At 27.6% G+C, this 9,767-nt stretch overlaps 1 protein-coding gene across 3 annotated transcripts in view; it reads left to right on the top strand.

Annotated features, from left to right (window-relative positions):
• LOC111625504 (zinc finger protein 346-like) overlaps positions 1–6,418 on the top strand; it is a 52,776-nt gene extending 46,358 nt beyond the window's left edge. For 2 of the 3 annotated variants that reach the window (XM_023368655.1, XM_023368656.1), the window contains 2 exons: positions 53–151; positions 4,926–6,418. In XM_023368655.1, the coding sequence (XP_023224423.1) occupies positions 53–151; positions 4,926–5,074 (248 nt within the window). In that variant the 3' untranslated portion in view covers positions 5,075–6,418. Of the gene's footprint in view, positions 1–52; positions 152–2,090; positions 2,154–4,925 lie in introns of all 3 variants that reach the window. The other variant, XR_002756741.1, reaches the window with a different exon arrangement.
• Positions 6,419–9,767: the final 3,349 nt, after the last annotated feature.

The raw sequence follows: 9,767 nt of genomic DNA, 5'->3' as shown, positions 1-9,767 counted from the left end.
ATACAATATATTGTTTAATATAACTTAATTTTTAAAATTCTTACTTTTTTAGGTAAAGTTGTTCAGCCCAAAGGTGTTAGCAATTCTCTTCGATGTGAAATTTGTGATGTTATTGGAAATAGTTCACAACAATTGCAGATGCATCTAACTGGTAAAAAATATACAAAAGTTTTTCATAATAGTTATATTATTCGAAAAAATGTTTAATTATAAATTGTGATTTTATTAATAGTTTTAGTGTAAAGTACCAAATTATCATAAAATTCCACAAAATATGGCAACATTATAGCAACAACAAAGAAACTAAATGCTAAAGTTAAGGTTATCAAAAATGTTTAGTTAGAAATGTTTTTTTACTATTAATTTAAGTTATCTTTAGCTAAAAGAATATAATTAACAAAATAAAAATGTTTCACATTTAAAAATTACAAATGTTTTTAAATTCTTTCTCTTTTGTTAAAAAACAAGGATTTTTTAATTTATAGACTGAACTTTTCAATATTTAGGACTCAAAAACTTTCAAGATACTCTAGCTCATGTTTAGTCATGATTCCTTATTCAAGAAAACAAGAGAATTACACCTAATCTGTATATAAAAGGATAATACATTGAGTAAAACCCGTTGATTATATAAGGAGTTATCAGAAAAATTTACTTCTAAAATCTTATACTAACTACAGTACTGATCTAATCTCATCAATACCTGAATAAATACAATGCAAAAATTTATAAAAAATATTATTGAATAACCAGTCCACTAACTTCAAATCTTGTACTAATAAACCAATATTTTTCTTTATACATAAATTATTAAAGGAATGAGACCAATCCAAATTATTATTATTATTATTTACTATAAGTTTTAAACACTTTATTTAAACATGATTCATTTAGCCTAGAAGTTCTGATAAGTCAATTATTTAATCTTCTACAAATGAATGATTTTAGAGGGTCAGCAGACTTTCCAAATAGACAAAAGACCTTAGGGTAAATGAATGCAAACCAAATACTTTTTAGTAAATTCAACTTGTATTTTGTCCTATCAGTCAGTTGAAAACTCCCATATTTCTGAGACATATAATGGAGAAGGAAATACCATCAATTTTATAAATTTAATTTGATGATAAATTTTATCAATTTAATAAATGTACATAAGCTGTTTTTTTCCCAAGCTTTGTTGGTCCATAAAAAAAAGACAAGTGTAAATAACAAAATGAATTTATTACCAAAAGTTAGGTACAAACATGGTTACTTTTCAACATAATCACCGTGAAGATTTGAGGCATTTGTCATATCTGTGGATGAGCTTTTCCATCCCCTTGTCATAGAATGTTGCCACCAATGAATTAAGATGGCCTTAACAACGTTGTTTTGAAGATCATCATTAGTCTCAGACATTTTGTTATTTATAGTTGTCTTTGTTTTATGGACCATCGGAGCTTCAAAAAAAAAAACTGCTCTCGTAGATAATATAAAGTATGAAGCCTAGCTGCTTTTTTCCAATTGAATAACACTGTTCAAAAGAACTCTAGTTTTCATTCTCTTGTTTAAATAGTGAAAATGAAAACATCCATTACTGGAAAAATCTCCAGATATCTATAACTAATTGTAATCTGTCCAGAAATCCATTAAACCATCATTTAATTGAACTAGAATTCTCACTGTTCCTAGCAGATTCAATTTCAAATTGTTTTTATATAAATAATTAACCAATAAATCAATAATTCTCTACAAAACAATCACAGAATCTGATAAAATTACATTATTATCTGTGTAAGTGATATATATCAATATTATCTGCTGAATTGTTAGTATTTTCAATGAGATCATTCAGAAATACATTAAATAAAATGGGTTGAAATAGAACCTTATTTGACTCCAAACTTTGAGTACATAGCTGATGAATATATTCTTCCATCTCTAATACTTTCATACAATTCACTTAACATAAAAACAAACCTGTAACTAAAATCATATTGTGATATTCTCAACCATAGTAAATTCTGTTAATTGTAACAAAAGCTGATAATAAAACTGCAAAAAAGACATATGTCTACTGTGTTTTTTTAAAAACGTTTTCTGTATTACAGTGTAAAAGACAAAGATATTATCTACCCTAGTATAGCCAGGATGAAGACCTGCTTAATTTCCATGTAAGCTTTCTTTTCCTACTCACCACCATCTATATAATATACTACAAAACAATTTTGATAAATATGGTATTCAGATTTCTCTATAAATTACTTGGAACATCTCTCTCAAGTAAACTTAAAAACAGGTACCAAAACACTTACTACCAAACATCAGGAATCTTGTCACATTCAAAATTCCTTCTGAAAAAATACTGAATAAGGCTTTATATTCTGAATATTCCAAAATTCCAATGAAATTCCATCAATTCCTGAAGCCTTATTTGACTTAGTTTTTTCAAAGTAAAATCCATTTCAGGCTTTGTAATTTTCATACGTAAAAAATCAAACTAGTTAACACAAAAATTAAACATAGAATTATTCACTAAATAAGGCTCACTAGACCAAACAAATCATAAAAATGGCTCTATCATTAATCAGTAGATGTATATCTGATATCATGAGATCCATTTCTTTTGATCTCATAAAAATAATTCCAAAAAAACCTATTATTTTTTACAAAACTATTCTGTATTTTATACAGAAAAAATTATTTTTCTCTACAAGTCTGCTTACCAGACGCCATAACTTAGCATAAAATGCAATCATGCAAATCATTACTTTTTGTTAATAGTCTCTAAGCTTTATTAATTGATCTAATTAACTTAGGGCAATCAGTATCAAACCAAAAGCTTAGTTTATGTTTCATTCTTATATTAAAACTGTTTTCCCAATCAGTCCTGCAAAAAAAATCACTTAAATCATTAATTGAATCTAACTGCAAGGGATCAAAAACATTCTTCAATGTGACAACCAATTCTTTCCTTTTATTAATAGATTCATCCCAAAAAATTATTTTAATGAAGTGTTTATCTTTAAGTGATATCATATTTTTCCCTGCCACTATCAATCACAAAAGTGAGGACCTTGATCCACCACAAAAGAAACCACTCTTTTAAACAGAGGGAGAATCTAAGACTAAATCAATAACATATCACCCTTGTCTGGAAAGAGATGTATATTCACCAGCCTCATCTAAACATCTTTCATTTAAATTGATCAAACTCAAATCCTTGCAAAATTGAAGTAACTTTCTAGTGAAAGAATTAACTGTTCCAATTTTTGATCTTCTATACAGAATACAATTTTAATTAAAATAAATAAAAATGGATTTAGAAAGTTTATTCTTCACTCCAGTTCTTGTATTAAAATCCCCCATAATTGCTATATTATTATTTCTCACCAATGTCGATTCTAAAAGTGTATCCAAAATAACTTGCCAATTCTGGTCTTGAAAGTAAACAAAACAGACTAATATATTTTCCAATTTGGGACTGAACTTAATAATAATGATAGTCATACTGATAAATAACTGCAAACAAAAATGCTGACCTAATTGTCAATAATCAACTAGTACAAAAGCAACTGCTAAAATATATTCTAAATACTTTACTGAAAAGTAACTTATAATGCATTAGATATTCCTGCAATTGAGAATTGTTTTTAGAAGAATCATGCCAAGTTTTGAAAAGAAAAATCATGCTGAACTGCAATAAATAATTCTAAATTTGACTGACTTGTTCAATAAACCTACACAATTCCAAATCAGTGATGATAAATTCATGTTTTGGAATTGCTGTGAAGACATATCCTTGACTTGACTACAAGTTACATCATAAAAATATTTGCACCATTAACACTTTATAATACATTATTTTTACCAACTGTACACCAGAAAGCTATTGTTTTCTGCCAAAAGAATGAAGTCTATCCCTAATCTCTCTTAATCTAGATGAGATCATTATTTACAAAAATACTCTCCAGTTTTTTTTTTTTTGTATTACTTACTTTTTATTAAACTTCTTGTCATAAGGATCACTGAATACAAAAATGACTAAGCAAGGTGCACTTCCTCTATTTCAATAATATTAATATGTAATAACTGCATAATTTCTTCAACAAATTTCATTTTTTGTATCTGCAGGTGACTCAGCCTGATCCTCAGACATACCAGATCAAAGGAAACTCAATAATGATTTTCCTTTGATTATCCAAAAAAATCTAATTTTCAGTTGCAATATTGCTTACAATATCCTTGTCAATCAAACTGCACTTTTTGCTGACTACTTTTTCTACTACTGTTAATCTAACATCATATTCCCTAAATAGTCTAACCTAGAAATAAATCATATTCCCTAAATTTAGAAGAAATTTAGGGAATATGATTTATTTCTAGGTTAGGCTATATAGTAGAATGAATTCTACTATATAGCTTAACCTAGAAATAAATTCATCAACTTCAGAGTTTAATGAAAGATGTAAATGTAACAGTACCCACACATCCTCTTCCACATCAAAGTTTTTTTCTAATAGCTAAACAAACAATTCTTTGTTCCCTTTTAAAAGCTTCCTTCAAAATTGGAAAGAATGATTTCCTATTCAATTTAGGAGCCATAATAATAAATTTACCTAAAAAGAAAATCAGGAATTAATATCAATAACACAGCAGTCAGATGCTCTCCAAGTTTATTCCAATAAAAAAATAGTTTTCTTATAATTTGATTTTGGATTACCCATTTTAAAAATTTTCTGAAGTTTTATTTTGTTAATCTTGCATTGTATGCATGCATATTTTTAATAACAGATATTTTCCAACATATTCCCTATAAAAATATATTGTCAGTTTTGAAAAGCTTTTGCAATAAAATATGTTGGTAAAAAAGGCTTTTTAATACATTGCTATTTTACTTCTGATTTTTGTATGACATTTTTATTAATTATATACTTTTTTTACAGGGAACAAGCACAAATCTAAATGTCGTTCTCTTGGTATAGATCCCAGTTGTTTTCAGAAACCACCACCACCCCCTCCACAACCAGTACAAAATGTTGAAGAAGAAAAAAGTCTGAAAAGAACATATGGTAATTTTGTTTTTGTATTTTGATGAAATTAGAAAATATTAAACTTCTTAAATTATAGTTTTGGAAAAATATTTCATTACTTTTTGTTTTTATAGTTGTTGAAGATTATATTTAATAGTTAGAAAATTTTCTTCAGTAAAAGTTTTAAAATTTCCAGAAATAAAAATAAAATTTATATTTTGACACATATACTATAAACGAATCAGTCTAATAACAAAATCAGCCATTGTTTATTGCATTTATTTTAATATTTGAACATTTATAGTGTTTCGTATCCAAAAGAATGTGTGGTAAACTTTATGTAAAAAAGTGAATAAAGATATTTTATATGGGAAAGTATACACCAGCACAATCTATAACTGATTTCCAATGAGTTAAAAGTTTGTACTGTAAAATCTAGTAGAAATCTTTATCTCTTGAAGTGAAGAAAGCTGTTTTTACACTTCTTAGTTTCAGAATTTTTGATTGAATTGATGATTGTTGAACACAAAGAAAACATGTTACTAGGATGGTGCAATGTCTGGAGAATAATAAGTAGAATTTCCCATCAAAGACTATGGAGCTTGTATTGGGTCATTTACACTTTTCAGGTACTAAAAGAGCACAGTTTCTTTGTAATAAACAAGTATTTTTGAAACAGTGCATCTATAGTGGGATAATGACATATGAGTGAATCTGTGTGCAGGATTTCCAATAGAATGGGCCAATTGAGATTTCTTTAATTTTTTTGTGATACAGTCTAATATTTATAAAATTATAAATAATTTATTCATTTTAAAAGTAGTAAATTGCATTAGTACACTGTAGGTCTATTTAAGATTTGTCTAAAAATTCAGAGAAAACTTGAGCTTGTATCAACTGTTTTCACTAGTGAGACTTAAGCTGTATGTGAAATTTTTAATAAAAAATAATGTTAAATCACTTAGTCTTTCTTTGGCCATTGAACACAAGAAATATCCTGGAAATTGAATGAGATTTACATCAATAGTTTCACTAGCAGGATTTGAAAATATCACATTTTGTCAAAATATTAAATTGTTGGATATTTTCAGTTATTATAATTTTCAACAATAAATGTTGTAACTTAGTAACCATATTTTACTTTCACTCTTCAAATCTCTCATAGTGAGAAGTATAGCTATCCCTCTTATAACACTGTAGTTACATTCTGAAAAAGTGCTGTGTTATGTGAATCCGTGCTATATGAAACAAAGGACTAATGCAAAACATGAGGTTAGGTTCCAGAAGTTAGCAAAAGTGTAGTTCTTTTTATCATTAAGAGAAATACGTTTGTTAAAACAATCAATAATTAACTAACAACCACAATTAAAAGTATTGTATGACACATTAATATTAATTTTAGTTAAACAAGGATATTTTCTTTTTACAAAGTATTGTCATTATCTGAGTTTTTTTGTTGATCTTGATCAGAAATATCAGCAAGATCTTAATTTTTTTAAAATTTTTATCATAATTTTTTATGGATGACAAATTAAAATAAAACAAAATGAAAATTTTGTTTGTGACTGGAGGGTCAGCATAACTTTGCCTTGTCAGGACTGACACCACTGTGTCTCATTCGACATGGAATGGTGAGTTTATTTTGGGTTTGAAAGTAGGTCACACAAGCAGCCATGTGTGCAGGCAATCAGATTTCAGGTGGAGGATGGTGAGACAGTGCAACAGAAGTAGTGCACTCAGACTCTATGGTTAACAACAAATAAGCATTTATTTGAAAGGAAAAGGTTACATGATACATATATCATAATATCAGATTAACTGACCTATCTAATGGAGATGGTCACGAGAGAGTGAGTTTACAATTGTTGATAAGTCAATAAATACCTGGAATTGATGGTGTTCACAAGAGGATGTTCCTGGATTAAGGTTTTGTTGTGATTAGAGCCTTAAAGTTGTCTCATTAAGGATTGTTTAGGAAAGTTCTGGATCAGGATTGTTTGGGAAAGTTTGTTTTCAAAGGCATAGTTGACTGAGGGTAGAATGAAATATCCAAAGTAAAGTAGGATTGGGCACTCACACAAGAATTTGGCAATGATTTTTACTCCTTGAGGAACAGACAATGGCTGACTCATTTGGCTGTCAATTCTGATATTTAAAATCAGTAACAGACAGCTGAAAGGTCAACAAATCACGGGAAAGCATCGTGTTCACCATCAAGAAAATGTAAATCAAGATGTTCTCAGGTAGTAAAGGATAGTCAACAATGTTAGTTGTCAAAATAGGTATGATGAAATTGAAAAAAGATTTTCGTTACAGTTTGAGTTCTCACATGTTAAACAAAAATTTCTTCTGTAGGATTGTGTTTGTTCAATCGAGTACAGAGAGATTTTTTCCACAATGTGTGTTCAAATATGGAATTGTTTGAGTTGGAAACTGTTCGAATATCGAGATACTGCTGTATTTCTTTTGTCATTTTTATGAATGAAGTAATCATTCATAAGTAAGTAATAGCTATGGTTAAAAAATGTTTAATTACACTTTCCTAAAAATGTTTAAATAAACTTTACTAAATATGAAGATTAATCTATAAAAAGAAAACACAATGACAATCCTAATGGCTAAAGTCTGAAAACTATGATGACACCTAGTTGATAAGAAAGTTAGTGTAATTTTTTTATTCCTTGTCCTATCAGTTTTCATTAAAGTAAACCTGACAAAAGGCACAAAACAAATTGAAAATTTCAATATTCTAAAATCCATGGGCAAATTTGAGACATGCATGCATGCTTACTTGAATAAAAAAAAAAATATTGAATAATGAAGTTCACACTTAAAAATTGTAAAATTGTATGGAGATTTCCAACCAAAATAGTGTTAGAGCAAAATTGTTGTAGAAGTATCGTGTTGTACAAGGGATGCCCATCTTTTCTATTAAATCATTAAGAAATCAAATACAGATTACTATAAAATGACTTTTATATTAAAAAAATGTAAATGTACCTATATAAAAATAGAATGCTTATATTATACTGTAAAGAACAGTAAGGAAATAAATAAGTTCAAATTTATACAAATTTCAAACAGTTGATACCAGTGCCAAGTGCTCTGCTATGCATTCTAATATACCAACAAATCTAATGTACTTGTACATCCAGTTCATACAGCTGTGGAAAGTTAATGTATTCAGACAGCAATAAATGTATTTTTGAAAAACATTTTATCATATTTACAGTTTTTTGTGATCACATTTCTAAATATATTTATTTATGACTCTATTACAGTTACAGAAGATCTGCATACAACACATCAATCACAGTCAATATTACCATGTAATCAGTGTTTTAACAGTTAAATTTCATGTCAATATGATAAGAAATGNAAGTAGTTCGGCTGCCCGATGACGTTTGAGGTGTTTATAGGGAACTTTTACTATTTTTTACGGATACCGGTAGCAATTTTTTCTTGTTTTTATAGGGACCGTAATTATAGGGGGGTCGACTGTATATTTTAAATGAAATAAATTAAAAATATGATTAAAAATTGCAGCACAGCAGATTGCAAAAATTGCTGGTTGTGATGATTTCACAATAAATAATAGCTTATTATTGATAGTACATGAAATCTCATTAATCACAAAAATTAGCCCAGCAGTTGTCAAAATTATCACCTTTCTAGTGTTTTTGGCATACTCTGAATGTCTTTATCAGGAAATTAGAACAATTATTATTATTTTAACATTTTGATATTCATTAACAAAATTTTTATTTGTTTGAAAGTAAATAAAGAACTAAGTTAATCTTTTTTATAGACAAAATTCATTAATATCAAATATTTGTTTTATTGTTTACAAAATATTCTTCTAATTAAAAATGTGCAATGCTAATATAGCTTTCTGCACCATAATTAAATATAATCATGTTAGGCAATTTACTTAAAAAAATTTATGGATTTAAAAATTTGAATTTAAATATTTATGTAATTGTAAGTTACATGTTTAGGTTATTTAATAATTAGTGTTTTAATACATCATTGTGAATATAACAAAATTTTGTAGCTATTTGTCTCAAAATGTATATATTCACGAATTCAGTTAAATATCAAAAAGCCACACACATAAATAATTATCATAATTCTTAAATCAAGTAAAAGGAAGAAAAAATAATAATAAATATGAAAAGGAAATATAGATATAGAACAATCAGGGTAGAGCAGAATTAGAACAGGTAAGGATGGAAATTTGTGTGTGTGTGTGTTAATTTGAAATTATATGAAAGATCTTTATTTTATGTACAATATTATGTAATTACAGTTTATATCATTTAATAATCTTTAATAAAATTTTATGAAAACAATTTTTATTACATATAACGAACTCCCAGAACTGTGGATTTCAAGTCGTTTAAATCTTTGAAGGCTTTATTCATTGCCTTTCCATCATTCTTGAATTCTGGAAAATGGTCTTTTGTGAAATACAGGATTAATAATTGTTTATTATTATTCTGGAAATCTTTCACCTGTTTTATCATATGTAATATCCTTTTTTATGTTTAAAATTCTTTTGTCTTATAAGATTTTATTCTCTCATTTTCCTTATACAGTGGTACCTCAGGATACGAAATTAATCCGTTCTGAAACTGAGATCGTATCATGAAAATGTCGTAAGGTGGATCATCTTTTCCCATACGATTACATGTAAAACCAAATAATTCGTTCCAACGCGAAAAACATACTCAAATTAAAGCCAAGTAATACATT

This window comes from Centruroides sculpturatus, unplaced genomic scaffold (assembly GCF_000671375.1).
Source record: "Centruroides sculpturatus isolate CEXI.00-Female unplaced genomic scaffold, Cexi_2.0 scaffold105, whole genome shotgun sequence".
Lineage (NCBI taxonomy): Eukaryota > Metazoa > Arthropoda > Arachnida > Scorpiones > Buthidae > Centruroides > Centruroides sculpturatus.
Note: the sequence above shows the minus strand (reverse complement) of the source record. Positions and strands in the feature narration are given on the sequence as shown.